Source organism: Clupea harengus, chromosome 12 (assembly GCF_900700415.2).
Source record: "Clupea harengus chromosome 12, Ch_v2.0.2, whole genome shotgun sequence".
Taxonomy (NCBI): Eukaryota; Metazoa; Chordata; class Actinopteri; order Clupeiformes; family Clupeidae; genus Clupea; species Clupea harengus.
This window is the reverse complement of record NC_045163.1, coordinates 10881908-10901427: the sequence shown is the minus strand read 5'-3', so window position 1 is coordinate 10901427 and position 19520 is coordinate 10881908. Positions and strand designations below refer to the sequence as shown.

The following is a 19520-nucleotide window of genomic DNA, read 5'->3' as shown; positions in this document are numbered from 1 at the left end:
CCAGGATCATAGAGTTGCGGCACCGAGGTCGGCTCCAGGCACTGTGAGAGTGACACGTTGTTTTGTTGGGGAGTAGGAGCACTGCTTGTGGCCTGTTAGATTCAACTTCAAATAGGCTAGTGACAGGAAGGAAGAAAAAGCTGAAAATACCAACTAAAATTTGGCTTTATTAATAGTTCCCTGCAATCTTCACTTACTCAAATGCAACCTTGCTCTTACACAAATTGATGTTACAGTAATCAATGTAAGGCAAGGATTATGTATTAGTTCACTACTTATTCATTGACACTTGATAACCTGATTTACTTTGCACAGAGCACATGTAATCATTGTATGGTCCATCAACAAATTTTAACAATAACAAATGGTTATACTTGTTTTATACACAAGCTTATGTGTAGATCTGGCCGTGCTTTTGTACTATTGCACCTTTTGGAGACCGCCTTTGTTCAGTCAAAATATCCATCCTTTGTGTAGTCTATATACTCTCCCTAGTGTACTATATACAATGTATGCATCACCAATGTTCTCTTCAACTAGATGGCTCTCTTCTCCGAGACAATCTCACAGACAATTTTAGTGTAGGTACGCTTGAAAGGTCAGGGTAGACATAGGAGTCCCTTTTCTGACCTGTTTCTCATAGTGTTTATTAATGGAAGAGATTTAGGCACAGCAATCCACCAACAAAATCCTCCACTGAACAGTTCTCACTCCTTAACTATGACTGCGACCAAAATACTTTAAAGGTACAGTGTGTATGGAATATAGTTATCATTATTATGTTTTCATTAGTGTATCATTTTTTACCTGTAACTATGAATCGTTCGAGCCCTTCGTGTCTACATGGGGCAGGTTTTCTTCCGCAGAGTCCATCATTTTGCACCGCCATGTTTCTAAGGTAGCCCAGAACAGACAAACCAAAACACTGGCTCGAGATTGCTTGATGGATTCTTAAAAAGGCTAACTGCCTGCTTTTGATTTCACATTCAAAGTAGGCTATAGGTTTTCGTTAGTTTAGAATGAGCCCTTCGTATAAGGAGCGGGTCCTCTTCCACACAGTCTGCCATATTTCTACAGAAGCCCAGAATGGACAAACCAAAACACTGGCTCAACACCAACTTTTGCGTTGTTATGGCATCTGACAACCACCGTAGGTACTTACATACGCTTGTAAAGGGAAAGGTATTTAGCTGGTTGCAATTCAGAAACCTCACCACTAGATGCTACTAAAAACTACTCACTTTACCTTTAAATAAACAAATCCAAATAGCACTCAGGTTTCCTAAGAATCTATGCATTTTAAATCTCAAAACTCTGTCTACAACATAGAAGTCGACAATTGTAAAATTCATGAAGTATTAGACAAGTGAACCTCACCACATAAATATGATTTAAAACAGTTAACTGATTAATATTTTAAGTGGCTTATAGAGTATATATCTCATGGTACTGTTTGACACATGTCCCATTACTGTTTCCTATTCGGATCAAAGTTTAAGAAGATAATCCCTTATTACAACAGCAGACCAAGAGTGTGGTTTGAGCCTGGTTTCCTCTTCACTCTCCATTTCTTCATTTCTGTGAACAGGAAGTATTGTGTGTTTAGATAAAAGGGGGGTTCGAAAAACTGACCTTTGTAGATAAGCATCCACGTAGTGGGAGCCAAGTTTTTTTCCCTATTTTGACCTGCTCCCGTACAGAGCTTGGTTTGTTGCTGATGTCAGTGAATTGTAGAGGACTAAACGTGATCGTCAACTGGCTGAACTACTTCCTTGCTTTTCTAATCTCCTCTGGCAAGGAACGTCAAGCTACTGGTTGCACTCTGCCTTCTGGTTGAGGCTCGCAGCGCTGCAAAGGTAGTATCATTAAACTATGTAGTTTCTTTGCTTTCACTTTGTGTCTGTTTTGTCTGTTCACTGTTCTGTCGTACCCTCTACCCTAATACTACCAGTTTCAACAACTAATGCTCACAGTAATTTGACAATTAAGTGGTGTGTTTGTGTTTGACAACCTGAACTCTGTTTCACATAGCCAGAAATGCTTGAATCTGGACTTTGAATGCTGAATCTTTTGAACTTGGTGAACTTGAATTGTTTCAGTGTTAGATTGTAGTAAATGTAGTTCCTGTTAGATCAGCTGTGCTGGTTTCATACTTTCAGTTTCTGTCAGAGTAACTGATAATAGCAGGTATTGTCCTGTAGTGATCTTTGCAGACACACACATATCCTGGGGTAATTATGGGCCCTCTGAAAATGTCAATCTATATTGTTTAAATGTCAACAATCTATACTACCTGCCATGTTTCAGAGCCACTGTGCAGTGCCGGGCCCCTTAATCTTTCAGGCTTTCCCCCCTAGCTTCAACCCTATAGGTAGACCTCAGTCTGCATTTACCTATGACCCTGTAAACGTTCACAGCAGTGTCTTCTCCCCTTCTTCATCTTAGCATGTGTTTGGAACCTTAGCCCCTCAGCCCCTTGCTTTGGATCGGTCAAAGCTGATTGGTGTGATGTGGAAGGCAGCCATGTTGCTGTAGCGTGATGCGGCTGTCCCTGAGGCGTGGCGCCACCTCTCTGCTCTGGCTGCTGTTCCTGGGGCTCCTGCTGAAGGTGCTCCAGTGGCTTCAGGACTGCTCCAGTGGGGCGCACGGAAGCAGCAATGCCTACGTGCTGGTGCGGGACAGGCAAAATAAGGTGCACGGTTACAACCACAGCTCGCCGCTGGTGTTTGTGGGTGGAGTGCCGCGCTCTGGCACCACCCTGATGAGAGTCATGCTGGACGCCCATCCGGATATCCGTTGTGGGGAGGAGACGCGCGTCATCCCCAGGCTCCTGGGCCTGAGGCAGGGTTGGGCAGTGGACCGAGGGGAGAGGCAGCGTCTAGAAGAGGCGGGAATTACCCAAGAAATACTTGACACCGCGGTAGCGGCCTTCCTACTGGAGGTCATCGCCCGCCATGGAGAGCCGGCCCCGTTGCTATGCAACAAGGACCCTTTCACCCTGAAGAGCGCCGTCTATCTTTCTCAGCTCTTTCCAAAGTAAAATGCAAATACTGACACAACAGAAAGGCATTTGGTCACTACATCCCACCTGTCTCATGCCATTACTTTCAAATACCAGTTTCATGATCATTACTTTTTTGTATGAATCAGTGTTATCAGTTGCTACACCTGAGTCTTTCCCTACTAAATTAGCTGTATTTGTATACTATGGCACAGTATCTATGCAAACAGTGTAGTTCCATAAACTATATATTTTAACACTTTATCCTTCACAATAATTACCCACTCACCATCTATTCTCTGCCCAATATTGTTTTGTTGTTATTTCCACGCCGCCATTCTCCCCTGCCTTTACTATCCTCTCTCTCTGCTGTCCATCAGCTCCAAGTTCATACTGATGTTGCGGGACGGCCGGGCTACCGTGCACTCCATGATCTCTCGCCGGGTCACCATCTCCGGCTTCAACCTGTCCAGCTACAGGGACTGCCTGACCAAGTGGAACCGGGCGGTGCAGAGCATGTTCTCCCAGTGCTCGCAGGTCGGTTCCCACCGCTGCCTGGAGGTGCACTACGAGGACCTGGTGCTCCACCCGCGTGCTACCCTCCAGCGAGTGCTCAACTTCCTGGAGATCGAGTGGCATGAAGGGGTCCTTCATCACGAGGAGGCCATAGGCCAGCCAGGCGGTGTGTCCTTATCACGGTAAAATGAATACATGAATATGATGGACAAATACATACAATACATGTACATGCACAATACATTAATGAATCAATAATGGACTCTTAAGTTAGTAATTATTTACTTCTAACTGTGTGTGTGTACATGCCTATTTATGTGAATAAAATACATATCTACATGACAATCCAGAGAGTAATGCCTTTTGGTGCAGGAAGCAAAGTAAAGAGGAAGTACCTTGTGGAAGTAGTTTGAAACCAGGATGTTTCAGACACATATCCTTTTTCAGCTCAGGGTTTCAGTTGCAACTGTGTTTACCTTTGCATTTGAAATTCAGTTATGGAGAGCCTTTTTCTCTTACTGTGTCATAACAGCAACTGAAACAGCTCTCAGCAATGTGAGGTAAATAATTGATGGTTATCAACGACAGGACTTCAGAAAAGTAAAAATGAAATCATTGATACTGTGTTGGCCACTGTTCAAATGCAGGGCAATAATTAAAACAACATTGACAGCACTGCACATGACTCTAAATGCATCTGTTGCTGGAAGAGGATTGGGTTCAGCTCATGCATTCATTAAAGTCACCAGAGAGTGAATATAGCGTTTTTTGTAGAGATGACCTTTAACATTTCAACATATAGAGATAGAGATATAGCCACACATTGTGCAGGGATGCGAAACAAGTCAGTAAAGAATTTTCCACTGTCTACCTCACACAAGAAAATAACATTTAGGTTGGTCAGTTACATGTCCACTTTATGTCAACTTGTGGCCTAAAGTAACTTTTGAATCAGTGAAGGTAAGAGTAACTAGCCACAAATATGTAAGGGTTTTCTCACATGAGCTCATTTTGTTTTGTACATCACTGAATTAATGCCTGTGTGTGTCCAATTACTACTGCAGCAGGAAGTCTAACTGAAAGATGAATGTGATGTGCCTTACTTGTATAGATGAGGTTCATATTTGTGGTTCCTACTCTTTGTGGTTTGTGTTTTCAAGCATTGAGCGCTCCACGGATCAGGTGATAAAACCGGTTAACCTGGAAGCTCTGACTCGCTGGGTTGGACACATTCCAGAAGATGTCTTGGCCGACATGAAAAGCATCGCACCCATGCTCAGGAGGCTGGGCTACGATCCAAGCGCCAATCCCCCCAAATATGGCAAGCCAGATGCCGTAGTGATCAACAACACAGATCGGGTACACACACCTCACTGCCAGAATTTCAAAGAAACTGCGTTATTGTCATGCTGCAGATCAGTGCACTACATTTTAAGACACAAGACTGTACACTGAGAACCAGCAACACACCACAGTATGGGCTTGGCATGGGTATGACTGAAAACAAACCACTTTGTTGCCATGTTAAACTGCAGACTTACAAACTGTAGGCCTACAGTAGGCTACACTGGGACACATAAAATCGTTAACATATAGGCTACTATATTCATCTTGATTTTCTATGGAAACATGAACTCAGCTTCATGTGTGTCAAGAGCCCTTAATCTGAGACAGAACTGATCTCTCCTTAACCTGTTGGTGTAAAGAAGACAACCCCAGTACAGTACAACTATACTAACTTACTATTTCCTCAAAATCCAGGAAAGTTTCTGTACCTTATTGGGATTTATATAATATAGTTTCTTAACAAGATTACATATATCACTGTTTACACAATGAGAAGCTATTTTCAAGTTATTCTCCTCCTTAGGTGCTAAAGGGAGACTTCAAAATCCCATCAAGTCTGAAAGGCCAACCACAAGTAAGTATAAAATACTTTTTGATCATGTTCATTAACTGATAACCTTGAGTCACAACGTTATCTAGTTGTTAGCAAAATATTTGCTTATGAAAAAAATCAACCATTCACTGTGGTCAAGAGACATAATGTAAAACATAAATGTTGATATAACTGCAGAGTTTGAGTGTTGGTGACATTCCAGCAGGTACACTTTAATGGGACTGTCCCAGGGAGGTGAAAGAGAATGTGGGCCAGGTCATAGCTGTGCACGGAGTAACAGACTGACAAAATAGTCTACAGCGGGGAGGAAAACATCACGCCACGCAAGACCATCCGTTCAGAGTCCAACGGAGACCAACTGTTATGCCAATTAGAGATCGGCCTACTTAAAGGCAGCTTACCTGCTGTTCATGTGCATGTGATTGCAAGAAATCTTTTAAATAAATCTGTTCACCTGAAATGTGACTGTTTGACTCAACTGCAATATTTGTGTGTAAAAAACTGGACTATGCTGGAACATTTGTATGTCACAGATAACAATGTAGTTTCTGGAAAGGAAAAAAAAGCTATTCAGAGACAAAACTATGAGAGAATGGCTGAAGAGTGAGTGAGTGATTGGAGAGAGAAATGTAGCGGTGAATTTTCAACCTTAATAAACCAGTGAGGTGAGGCACAGAAAGGGTTGCAATTGCACAAGAATAATCTCTGCGTTCAACGTGACTAACTTTGAGTACGTTTTGTTTGCCTGAAACAACTGACAATAGCAGGCTGCTTGACAGGAGAATGTTTCTCATTGTTATGCACAGTGTAGAGCATTCATAGTTAACACCTGTCGGAGAATACAGGCGTATGCAGAGCAGAGTGCTGTTGATCAGTGATCAAAACTGATTTAAATAGCCAACAGATGGCAGACAACCACAGGACAAAGGTACAACTTCATGTGAATACATCGAAAAGACGGCTACAATGTAATAATCTACAATACACAATGAAATTATCGCTCTGTCCGGTACAGTCCTGTTTGACTGGATTTCGGCTACTGAAACCCTTATGAAACCGGGTAGCTGCAGTAGGTGCAAAGTACAGGACATATCTATGCTGTTAAGAGGGTAAATCAGCTGTGGTTGGAGGACTAGGTTTTTCAACTCTCGATACATGAAGCTAACATAGTAGCAATAATACACGCCTACAATGACCCTCGAAATATTCTTCTAGCTCCCCTTAAAACCCTCATCCACCTGTTTTGTCGTCCAGACAGTAAGATCACAAATGAGAAAGATTTGGGTATCGCCGATTTAAATAAACGAACTGAAACCAAACGCCGATAATCATGTTATGGGTAGATGGTGCTGATATTTTCGCGATGACGTTATGGTTGCAGCAAGTTATGCAGGGGTAGGTGTTGCGGCAGTCACGCGAGCCAAACTTCTCCAATCCTGTTGTGGTTAACATGATTTGGAATCAGTGGCCCATATTTACTTGATAACAAAGTTTACAGTACAGAAACTTTGTCGTAACTATTTTAGTTATCAAATACACAATTTCACATCACCTGAAAATTACATAAATAATAACGACCGTCATATGAAGACTAAATCATGATCAGACCTGAAGCTTACTGTACATTTGCGTCGTATTCTCGAAAAAAAATAGTAGGCTAGTGACTGAACTGTCACATCATGTTGTTTACATTAGGTTATTTACATTATGTTACATTATCTGATCTGTCATTACATTTAAAAAAAATAGTTTTAGTATTTGTTTTTCCCTGCACACTTCGTGGATTTTATAACTAGCTTGAGGACAAAGACATGCTGCAAACTGAAAAGCTGCCCAATTTCTAGAATCCTGAGTCATTTGCAGAATGACTATGTTTCCTCAAAACGACGACTCACTTACCTATGGGATTTCTACATCCGCATTTTTCGACCCACATTCATAATGGAAATCCCTTCTTTCAATCTAAACTGAACAAGAATATGTTTTCATTTAACTAAAGGTTTTTGTAATGCGTATGTACACAGGATGGGATAAAATTAATTTAATTCAAAACAATACAGTCGAAAACCGCAGTTTCTAGTGCGATGGGTGTAGCGGCGGAGGGATACAATAACAGCTTGGTATAAATACAACCGCCTTTTGTTTTCGACTTCAGACTCGTTCCCTGAAGACAGAAGAAGTACTGCGTTTGTCGCCACCTTAAACAAAGAACATTTGTTTGTGAGTATTTGTCAACACAAGAGCATCCCAAATTTGAACATGGCCATCTACTGTATAGTCTTTTATTATTTTCCGAATTGTTATGTTGAATGTACTCGCTCGCCACCGGCTTTAAAGGCGTCGAAGCAACTAAACAAAGCTAATGCTATCCAGGCTTATGTTCTTTTTGGGTTTTGCATGCCAGCTTGTTTTGTCAGGTTACGGGAATGGGGTAATATGTTGTCTTCGGAGGTAGTACACTGCAATTGGAGTTATGTATTGTCTCTACAATAGAGAAACACACGTCCGATGATTTTTCGTTAGCTGACGTTCACTGGCTAACAGGCAAAGCTAAGTTAGCTGTCGTTAATTAGTTGGCGTCAAATTCTCTAGTATTGGCTGCCCTACCATATAACCGACGAGTTAGCTGGTGGGTTGTTTGCTAGGTAGCATAACTAAGCTAACGTTAGCAGAGTTCGGTAATGCTGGCTCGGTAATTGAGTAGCATTCGACCCTTTTAGTTAAGCGAACATGACACTACTTCAGTGAGAATAATTCTTGTTTGTATTAAACGATTTTTGTGATTTTCAGTGGGAAATGTACAGTGCATTACTATAATTTAATAAGAGATATCAACCGGCTTTCGAGAGGCTTGCTAACATTGGCTAAAAGATGGAGTTTCAAAATGGCGTAGTGAGGTTACCAGGAAACGTCAGCTGTTCTCTCGCAAATAGGGTGGAGCTTCTGGTAATTATCTGACAGCTAGTCGCTGCCCTATTTTACTGGGGAAAATTAGCTGTTATTGACTGCTTGTGTTCGGTTCAGTTAGGATAATCCTCAATTTTGTTTTGATAACACATTGTATGCTTATGTTTACTGTATGCACCTATACATCAGAACAAATTCCAGGTAGGTGTAAACCTACTTGGCAATAAATACTATTCTGATTCTGATGTATATGTAATGTTTATCTTGACATGATTTGGCATTATGTCTCCTTTCAGTGTAAAGATGCAGATCTTCGTGAAGACCCTGACTGGCAAGACCATCACCCTTGAGGTGGAGCCCAGTGACACTATTGAGAATGTCAAGGCTAAAATCCAGGACAAAGAGGGCATCCCCCCTGACCAGCAGCGTCTGATCTTCGCCGGCAAGCAGTTGGAGGATGGTCGTACCCTATCCGACTACAACATTCAGAAGGAATCCACCCTTCATCTTGTGCTGCGCCTCCGTGGTGGTATGCAGATCTTCGTGAAGACCCTGACTGGCAAGACCATTACCCTTGAGGTGGAGCCCAGTGACACCATTGAAAACGTGAAGGCCAAAATCCAGGACAAAGAGGGCATCCCCCCTGACCAGCAGCGTCTGATCTTCGCCGGCAAGCAGTTGGAGGATGGTCGTACCCTATCCGACTACAACATTCAGAAGGAATCCACCCTCCATCTTGTGCTGCGCCTCCGTGGTGGTATGCAGATCTTCGTGAAGACCCTGACTGGCAAGACCATTACCCTTGAGGTGGAGCCCAGTGACACCATTGAGAACGTGAAGGCCAAAATCCAGGACAAAGAGGGCATCCCCCCTGACCAGCAGCGTCTGATCTTCGCCGGCAAGCAGTTGGAGGATGGTCGTACCCTATCCGACTACAACATTCAGAAGGAATCCACCCTCCATCTTGTGCTGCGCCTCCGTGGTGGTATGCAGATCTTCGTGAAGACCCTGACTGGCAAGACCATTACCCTTGAGGTGGAGCCCAGTGACACCATTGAGAACGTGAAGGCCAAAATCCAGGACAAAGAGGGCATCCCCCCTGACCAGCAGCGTCTGATCTTCGCCGGCAAGCAGTTGGAGGATGGTCGTACCCTATCCGACTACAACATTCAGAAGGAATCCACCCTCCATCTTGTGCTGCGACTCCGTGGTGGTATGCAGATCTTCGTGAAGACCCTGACTGGCAAGACCATTACCCTTGAGGTGGAGCCCAGTGACACTATTGAGAACGTCAAGGCTAAAATCCAAGACAAAGAGGGCATCCCCCCTGACCAGCAGCGTCTGATCTTCGCCGGTAAGCAGTTGGAAGATGGTCGTACCCTATCCGACTACAACATCCAGAAGGAATCCACCCTCCATCTTGTGCTCCGTCTCCGTGGTGGCAACTGAGTGGCCTGTCTTCAGCCGCAAGCGATGTCTCACTCCCCTGACCTTTTAACCTTTCCCTACCCTGCACCACTTTGCCCCACTCATATCACCCCCAACACCTTACTCATCCACAATCACCCTCCCATTACATTCCTTTTTTCATTTGAATAAAGTTCAAGCATTCCCGCAAATGTTTGAGTCTTGTTTATGTACAATTGTCCAATTGATACTGGCCAGTTTCATTTAGTATTTATTATCATTTGACCACTTCAGAAAGGAAAGCAGGATGTCATGATGGCAGTTTAAATCCTAATGCGAGTTAAGAGGCCCACTGGGTTCCTGAGATGACAGCAAGGTGCCAGTGATGAGTTAGCATTTGGCACCTAAGAAATGTGTGCTTTATGAAAAGGAGTATGTAACCTACGCTGAAGTAAATCTAGAAGGAAATCATGTGCTGAATGCTCCGAACGCTTCTATTAAATGCATGATTATAAATTAGCCTGTAAGAGAACCAGGTTTTTGTGCAGTGAGAGATGAAAAGGGTAGCGGTGTAGAGCAACCAATGGCAAAATGCTGTCCTATGAGTCAACACTGACCGCCAGGTGGTGGCAAATTACTAAACAATCTAAACAACTCGAGTTTGTTCGACCTGCGATGAATAAGCGCTTGAATCTTATTTGTACACAATACACATGTGGGTCACTCAAAATACGATAAAAATAGATCACACAATATACGTTAGAGGCTTCAACGCAGACGAATGGGGTGACTCCATGCGTTGCCGAACTGTGTTTCCGTTGCGTCGCATGTCTTGCAGTAGAAAGTTGAGGGAAGATCAACTTCTCAAGCAGCAGCACAGGCGTTAGCCAATCAAATCGCGTTTATGCTAATATCCAAAGAAGGCGAGACTGAAAAACAATGGCGTACCACTCCGTAAATAGCCGTGTTTGTACATACATTTAATTTATTCAGCATTTCCGTGTTTTGTGAGGCGTCTGAGCCAACTATATAACGTTAGCAAGGTAACCACTCACAAGATAAACAGCTCGCTAGCGATATTACACATCGATCAGCAATTCATAACGGCGTGATGGTTTGTTGACCTGTCAACACACCCAGTAAGGTCGGACAAGCTCACTGTCGCGTACGTTTTGTGTGACACCTACCGTCTCACAGAGTGTAGGCTATCGCTACGTGAGTATGTTAGTGAGAGTATACAGTTCTAGGTCATATAAAAGTTCCATCTTTTGACTCCGGATAGCGTATGTTATAGGAAGCTCCGGAGTCAGTCCAACAAATGATCCCACTATTGCTGAAAGAGACCTTGTCCTTTCTAACAAAAACATCCAACTTCGTACTTTATATGATATAACACCTGTAAAGGATTCTTGAGATTTGAAACGAACGCAGTTCCATTAATAAATACCATTTATTAGGGTTTAATGGTAAGTCTTGTTCGTAAAATGTGATGATTTTGAAAACATTCAATTATGTGGGCAAAAAGTGACTTATAAGGCGATAGGTGTCATACTTAACACCTCCTTAGCTATAGGCCAACTGCTATCATGATAAACCTGTAGCATATATACACAGAGATGATACATTATGCTATTTAGTGAAGAGTAGCCTAATTGACGTGATTCAACTCTCAGACCTCAAACTACTACTAGGACCTACTGCAGTCTCACATGGCTTACTCCACTATAGGTCTGGATCTGCCGAATCAACAGATCTGGGACACATCCTTTTGCACCATCCGTGAACGAATGTTATTTGTGAGGTCTCCAAAATTCTCACAGTATGTGCCAGAACATTGGCAAAGGCAAGTTTAATTATATCGGTATAGAATATAGCACAATGTAGCACAGTTAATACACTTTGGTAATTTACAGTACTTTACAAAGGAACAAATACAAATAAAAAATGAAATAGGGTGAAGTGCATTAAACCAGTTAAAAGAACATAAAAGATCCAAGACCCCAAACCCTTGTGCACAAATAGATGTCTTCATTACATTTAAGTAATTTAGCAGACACTTTTATCCAAAGCGACGTACAAAGGAGAAAACAATCGAGCTACGAGATAGAGACCTAGTGTAACAGTAAATACTAGGGCGGTCAATAGATTACAAAAAATTAACTAATTAATCTCACATTTTGAAATTCATTATTCTAGATTAATCTCTATTAAACGTTTGTTTTTCTTCTAAAGACTCAATTTGACCCCATTCAATGTTTAACGTCTCTAAATAAATGATTGACATAATTATTTTTGCTTCATATTTAATTACTTTTCCTAATTTAATGGGGACAACTGCATGGTAAACACAAAATGAACACGATGATATGTTTTCAATGTCCTGTACACATGTTGTACGCATAGGTTTTGTTTGGGGTCAATTTGACCCCAGGCAGTTTTAATTGTATAAAATATATAAGAAATATCAACTTTTTTTCATCACATTGTTACTATTCCTGATAACAGAAATGTTTTTTTATTCCAAATGTTATACATAACCACAATATGTACTTAGAAATAATATGGGTATTGTTTTATTTAAAGTGCTATTTAGGTAGTCAACAGTAGTATTTAGAGGTCGGTATATGTCAATATTGATCGATTAGGGTAATAAATGTGTGATACACACATTCATAAAAAAGGTGACAAACTTAAACCTGACAACTATAGAGGCATCACACAAGGCCGCAATTTAGGGAACTTATTTTGTGCTATCCTGAACAACAGAATAACACAATTTATCCAGGTTTAAGTTTGTCACCTTTTTTATGAATTGGTGTGACGTGGCTCACCTTTCCATTGTTCTGGAAAGGGGCCTGAAGACAGGATTAAGTTGAATAATTTCAAGATTGCCTCTCTTAATTTAGGTGTGCTGTGTTTCAACATTTGATTGTACCCTCCATCTACACCACATGATTTTTTGTTCTTGAGGTATTTCAATTTTGTATTCAATTTGTTTTCTCAACTTCTCAAGTCGTTTTCTCAACTGAGCATTTAAGGCTTTTTGTTCAGAATTTAGGTTACCTTTTTGTATAATTTTCAAAAGTTCTATCGATTTTCTACCATCAACTAATGGGATGACTTTTTCTTTTTTCTTTTTTTTTGTTCTATCGAAGTTATTCCAGTGGGCCCCAAATGTGTTGTGTATACACAGTTGCTTAACCAAGTGGATTTAACACCTTTCTCATCTCTTACTGTGTGTGTGTGTGTGTGTGTGTTTGTGTGTCTTAAATGTATCACTCTGTTTTGGGATTAAACTAAAATATAGTCACATATTACACAATACCCCTGTTTTATTGTTTATAATATAACTATTAGTATACTGTGTATCTGTCTCTGTGTGTGTGTGTATGTGTGTCTGTGTGTCTGTGGGTCTCTGTGTCTGTGTGGTGTTGACACTAAAGCTTCTTTTGTTGACCTAGCATTTCATGAGCTAATGGCGTATGTGGACATCCTTAGCCGTTATGTTAAACAAAACTAAGTATTTTAGACTTGAATAAGCTGGTATCATTACCATTGATATTATGTTAAAGTGTATATCATGTTAAAGTTTGCTATAATAGAATGAAAGAATGACATATCACAGACTGACAAGACTTTGGTGTGCTTAAGCACCTGACAACTAATGACCGTTTGGGGGGCATCCACTGTTCTCAGCCCTCACAGGCTCCCCCACATCAATAGATTCTTGGTTTAACTTCGGTTTACGACCTTATTCTCCAGGTCTCTGTTATCAACCCAATGCTCTTACCTAGACCAGCCATCCATGCTATCCCACTGTTATCACACCAGGCCTGTCTCTGCAAAATCACAACTGGGGGCTTTGGGGAGAGGGGGATAGCCCTTGGTTTAAAATATGACTTGTCAGACCACCATACAGATACATCAGAAATTGACAACCGATCAGATAACAACTAAATAACAAAGGGATTCCCACCATTATCACATCTCAACTGTCTCTGAGGAGGGGGAGAAAGTGGGTGATATATTTATGACTTGTCAGAGGCCCTTCTACATACATCAGAACATGACAACCGCTCAGATAGCCACCAAACAACAAAGCGTACATCCCTCAAATATGACACAATTATCACACATTTATTACCCTAATCGATCCATTTTGACATATGCCGACCTCTAAATACTACTGTCAACAAACAAACCTAAAGTACCTGACACATAAACTTAGGTACAAAAAGTATTATATATTATAATAATGTTTTGGAGGTTTAAATTGTTGGGATCAAATTGACCCCAAGCATAAAAGATGTTAGTAAATTTGAAGGTAATAGGAGGGTTAAACAGAAACTTTCCGCCCAACAATCCCTCAGCTCTCTCCATCTTCAACTACCGTCTCGGTCTCTCCTATCTACCTGACTGCAGGCACGCGGCAGTTTCGTGTCAGGGGTCAATACACACTGGAAGGAAACAAAGTTGCGTTAACAGCGTTAAAATATTTGATCAGAATCAGAATCAGAATCAGAATCATCTTTATTGGCCAAGTACATTTTCACATACAAGGAATTTTTTCTGGGTTTAGTTGCTCTCAATGTACTTAAACTGAAAAAATATGCATTATAACACAACAGTTTAGGATAAAATAAATAAATATAATATATAATATAATAATAAAATATAATAATTTGTCAACTGTTCATTAGAGTGACGGCAAGGGGGGAAAAACTGTTCCTGTGTCTGGTGGTTTTGATGTACAGAGATCTGTAGCGCCTGCCAGAGGGGAGGAGCTGGAAAAGATTATGTCCAGGGTGTGAGGGGTCTGCAATGATTTTTCCCTGCCCGTTTGCTGGCTCTGGAGGTGTACAGATCCTGGATGGTGGGCAGGTCGGCACCAATAATCATTTCTGCAGACCTGACTGTCCGTTGTAATCTGTTCCTGTCCAGTTTAGTGGCCGAACCAAACCAGACAGTGATGGATGTGCAGATAACAGACTCAATGACTGCAGTGTATCTGCATAAAAGATGTTAGTAATTTTGAAGGTAATAGGAGGGTTAAACAGAAACTTTCCGCCCAACAATCCCTCAGCTCTCTCCATCTTCAACTACCGTCTCGGTCTCTCCTATCTACCTGACTGCAGGCACGTGGCAGTTTCGTGTCAGGGGTCAATACACACTGGAAGGGTTAACTGCGTTCAAATATTTTAAACCAGACAGTGATGGATGTGCAGATAACAGACTCAATGACTGCAGTGTAAAACTGGATCAGCAGCTCCTGAGGCAGGTTGTACTTCCTGAGCTGGCGCAGGAAGTACATCCTCTGCTGGGCCTTTTTGATGACTGTCGATGATATGATTTATCGCATTAATCTCGGCCACAATAATCTAATAGATTAACGCGTTAGCTTTGACAGCCCTAGTAAAGAAACATAAGGAACAAAAGCATTCTCTACAAAAGTTGCTGAAACTTATACCCATAGCAAATCATAATTAAGGTTTTTGTTTGTGCTTCTGTGGAGATCAGCCTGAGGTCTGATGTACCTAACAGATAGTAGCTACACCCCAGATAATATCTTCTCCTGGAATGCATCTATCCTGGATCTGAGCCCTGAGCAGGGCTGAATCTGTTTCAGACTCAGGTGATAGATTGAGTCTATATGGTACAGAGAAAGAATATATATATATATACAGTATGATGTATAATAATATAAATGATAATATATAGATGACGGAAGAGTAATTGCAGCTTTACTGTCCTGAGAAAATAAAGATAAGCAAGGTGCAAGACAACAGTGTGGTGTAGGCCTACTTTATGAAAGTTGGCAGACTACCAGTACAATTATATAAGTTAGGTTCTTATAGATTTGCAGTGTTTTAAGATGTTTTAACAGTGTAGTTAATGAAAGTTTGGTAACTGTTTGTAACTTGTCCCCATTTTATGCACTTTTTCTCGATTGACAGTTTCGCTTCTGTTAAGTGTTTATTGAAGTTAAGTAATAATGTTTTTAGTACATCAGTGTTCGCTGATTACATACAGGAATAACATACTTATATATGGTCTCATGATAAATAAGATGAACAAATAACATTTAAAAATATGATTCAGGTCATCTCTGAAATTAATTATCACAGAATAAATCAACAAATATCTGTAGAAATTAAAAAAAATGACACTCCAAAAGTTGCCGATCGAAATGGTCCAATGCTCCAATTTGTTGGAAATATATAATATATAAAATAAACCTCACTATTGGCTCAGCATCTGTTGAGCTTCCAGCTCAAACAACAACTGACTCTGGAACAGCTCTGGCACAGATCTGCTTGGCAGTCAGCACAGAATTATTCAACACAAAATTTCTATTAAAATAATTGTTTACTGGACTGGCACAGATCCACTCTGTAGTACTTTGCCGTCTAGGTCAGTCTCCGATAGCTATGTGACAGGGCTTTGTTGTGCAGTACAATTAAAAATAGTTTTACTGTACAACTTTAAAAATGTATTACTCTTTTATTATGTTGGGCTGTTTCTGGCAATATCATGTTATCTTTGATTAGTGAATTTGACTGGCCCGGGGCTGTATCAGGAGCTAAGGACAACAGGATCACTGTCAGCTTCTGAGAACTCACGTGTGGATACACACGACCACGCCCGATGAGGAAGAGAGGAAGGGGAACACCACAGATTTGGCACAGTGATCATCTGAAGCCAGTCAGATGATGTTGCATGGGCACGGTCCCTGGTTCCTCTGAATCGTGAAGGATCATGTGTTCCTGCGGTTAAATGAACTGCCATATGGACGCTTTCATTTTCTACATCCCCATAAGACATGGGATGTGCTTCCAAATGTCAGTGGTAATGTGTGGTTTCTGTGTAGGTGAAGATCTCAGTTCTCCCCAAAGAGTGAAAATATTCAGCATGACTTCCAGTCATCTAAATGTTAATCAAAATTTTCCATGCAATTTATTTTGGATCATGTGAAGAATTTATTTCTTTGCCCTTTGATTTTGTGTCTGGTTGCGACGGTATATGAATTAAAACTTTGAAGATGACTAATCTAATATTCTACACTTTTATGCCCATTACCAACTGATTGAGTGTGAGACTGTATCCTCATTTTATTTCCTTCAAATTCTTTCCCCATTCATAGCTGAATTAAAGGCATGAATGAGATGCATGTAGGAGTTATTGTTAACTTAAAGTGAATAGTTGCCGTTGCCTGTTTTGATAATGTCTGTTTAGTCATGACAGTCATGTGACAATATCTGATTTATCCAATTGATACATATCCTTCGGATTTCAGTTGTAGGTGAACAAAAGGAAAACAACACGAAAAGCTTCAGCTGAAGAAGACCAGTAGGAAAAGATGAGGGAAGGCCTCAAGCTCAAAGCTTAGTGAGGTCTCCCCATGTCTTTTTAGATGTACATAGGCCTATGGTTGTGAAAGACCCACAATTACCAGGGAGGATAAAAACCCTTCAAGTTGTCTGCAATATGGTACAGTATTATACGCATTATAGTCTAATTTACTTTAAATGTTAGTCTAGTCATTAAAAGTGGTACCTTCTTCTAAGGATATCCTTCAGTATACAAGCTCTCAAGGCTGTCAACCTAGGTACAGCCTGCATTATTGGCCTATACATCATATTTGTGATTGTTGTTTTTGTATTTGACAGACATATGTAGGTTGTTTGTCACAAATTAAGAAGTTACTTTCAACCTGGTTCTCCCCTATTATGTCCGTCCATACCTGCATCACTGTAACTCAGACCCCCTCAGCCATTGCACCTTGCAAATGGCCCTGCATACCCTCCACCTGGTCCTGGAGAGAGAGAGAGCGAGAGAGGGATGATGAGAGTTGTCTTAAATAATGAGGATAAATCCACTGGGTATAGGGGATGGATAGGGCAGTGTCATCTCTCAAATAAATTACTATTTTACTTCAGGCCAGTCGCTCTAACATCACACATCTGTAAGACCATGGAACGACTGCTACTGCACATCATCAGACCCCAGGTACGCCATGCACTTGACCCGCTGCAGTTTGCCTACCAGGAGAAGGTGGGCGTGGAAGATGCCATCGTCTACCTAATGCACAGGGCTCCCTCTTATCTGGACAAGGGGAAAGGTGCTGTGAGAATCATGTTCTTTGATTTCTCCAGTGCCTTCAACGCCATCCAGACCCTCCGACTGAGTGACAAGCTCATGCAGATCGGTGTGAACGCCCACCTGGTATCCTGGATCACTGACTACCTGACGGAGAGACCACAGTTTGTCAGGCTGAAAGACCGTATCTGAGACTGTGTTGTGCAGCACCGGCGCTCCACAGGGGACTGTGCTCTCACCTGTCCTGTTTACCCTGTACACATCAGACTTCACCTACAACACGGAGTCGTGCCACATCCAGAAGTTCTCTGATGACTCTGCTGTTGTGGGATGTGTAAGGGATGGACAGGAGGGTGAGTACAGGAGCCTGGTGGACAACTTTGTGCAGTGGTGTAGGCATAACCACCTCCAGCTGAACACCACCAAGACCAAGGAGATGGTGGTGGATTTTAGGAGGTCTCAGCCTCCTCTGCTACCAGTCTCCATTGGGGGTGTCAGTGTGGAGGTGGTCAACACCTACAAGTACTTAGGAGTTCATCTGGACAGTAAACTGGACTGGTCAGCCAACATAGATGCCATCTACAAGAAGGGCCAGAGCCGGCTCTACTTCCTGAGGAGGCTGTCCTTCAATGTCTGCAACAAACTCCTTCGCATGTTTTACCAGTCTGTTGTTGCCAGCGTCCTTTTTTATGCTGTGGTGTTCTGGGGAGGCAGCATAAAGAAGAGGGATGCAGGGCGACTAGACAGGCTGGTGAGAAAGGCAGGAGCTGTTGTTGGCACGGAACTGGACTGCCTAACATCAGTGGCGGAGAGAAGGACCCTGAGTAGGCTGCTGACCATCTTGGACAATGACCACCACCCACTACATAGTACTCTTAACGGACAGAGGAGTATATTCAGTGGCAGACTCCTGTCACTGTCATGCTCATCGGACAGGCTGAGGAAGTCCTTTGTCCCCAGGGCCATACAGCTTTATAACGCCACGCAGAAGGGGAGGGGGAGGGAGATGGACTTCTCTGCATGAGTCTACCTCAGTCTCCCCTCCTCTTCTCATCTCATTATATTCCATCCCACTGTCCATCTTTTTACTGGCTATACTAGCCCCTTGCACAGACTTTACTATTTATATCACTTTGCACTATCCTCACACACACACAAGCACAAGTACTCTATCTTTGCACTATCCACACAAGCACATGAACACTATCTCTCTGCACTCTTTGCACTACTTTCCTCGTGGACATCAACACTGTCAATGCACACTGTAATATAGGGCCAGATCTATCCTGTATCTGTATACACCCCACTCCCTGTGAACATGTTCTCCCTATGAGTATTGTTTTTTTTACTGTGATTTATGTATGTACGTTTGTGAGTTAAGTGTATAAGCTATTGGATGACCTACATTTCCCACGGGATTAATAAAGTATCCATCTATCTATCTATTTTAGATCTAAAAAAAATAAATTGTGCCTACTTCATTAGAGCAAAATAATACTTATAAATTAGACTGCACTTTAATAATATTAATTAGGATTACAATAACGTACACAAATATGTATCTTAAACATAATTTAAATCACCAAGCACATATAGCCCATGAAATGACAGCCAAGAGATACCGGTTTTTTGTTAGGCCTACTTGTCAAAATTAGTGCACAGCCTACAATACCCAGAAGCCTCAAATTTGGG

At 41.6% G+C, this 19520-nt stretch overlaps 2 protein-coding genes across 2 annotated transcripts; both read left to right on the top strand.

Annotated features, from left to right (window-relative positions):
- Positions 1–158: 158 nt before the first annotated feature.
- Positions 159–5882, top strand: tpst2 (tyrosylprotein sulfotransferase 2). Its single transcript, XM_012814677.3, has 6 exons — positions 159–1856; positions 2446–3036; positions 3382–3699; positions 4678–4876; positions 5388–5438; positions 5620–5882. Exons 2-6 carry the CDS (start codon positions 2540–2542, stop codon positions 5653–5655), a joined length of 1101 nt encoding a protein of 366 aa, XP_012670131.2. The 5' UTR covers positions 159–1856; positions 2446–2539; the 3' UTR covers positions 5656–5882.
- Positions 5883–7531: 1649 nt separating this feature from the next.
- ubc (ubiquitin C) lies at positions 7532–9943 on the top strand. Its single transcript, XM_012816068.2, has 2 exons — positions 7532–7637; positions 8621–9943. The coding sequence occupies exon 2, from the start codon at positions 8628–8630 to the stop codon at positions 9771–9773; it is 1146 nt and encodes a 381-aa protein (XP_012671522.2). The 5' UTR covers positions 7532–7637; positions 8621–8627; the 3' UTR covers positions 9774–9943.
- Positions 9944–19520: the final 9577 nt, after the last annotated feature.

Coding starts and splice junctions, on each gene's coding strand:
- tpst2 (XM_012814677.3), top strand. CDS start 2,540: ATGCGGCTGTCCCTGAGGCGTGGCGCCACCTCTCTGCTCTGGCTGCTG. Junction 3,037..3,381: donor CTTTCTCAGCTCTTTCCAAA/GTAAAATGCAAA, acceptor GCTGTCCATCAG/CTCCAAGTTCATACTGATGT. Junction 4,877..5,387: donor TGATCAACAACACAGATCGG/GTACACACACCT, acceptor TCTCCTCCTTAG/GTGCTAAAGGGAGACTTCAA.
- ubc (XM_012816068.2), top strand. CDS start 8,628: ATGCAGATCTTCGTGAAGACCCTGACTGGCAAGACCATCACCCTTGAG.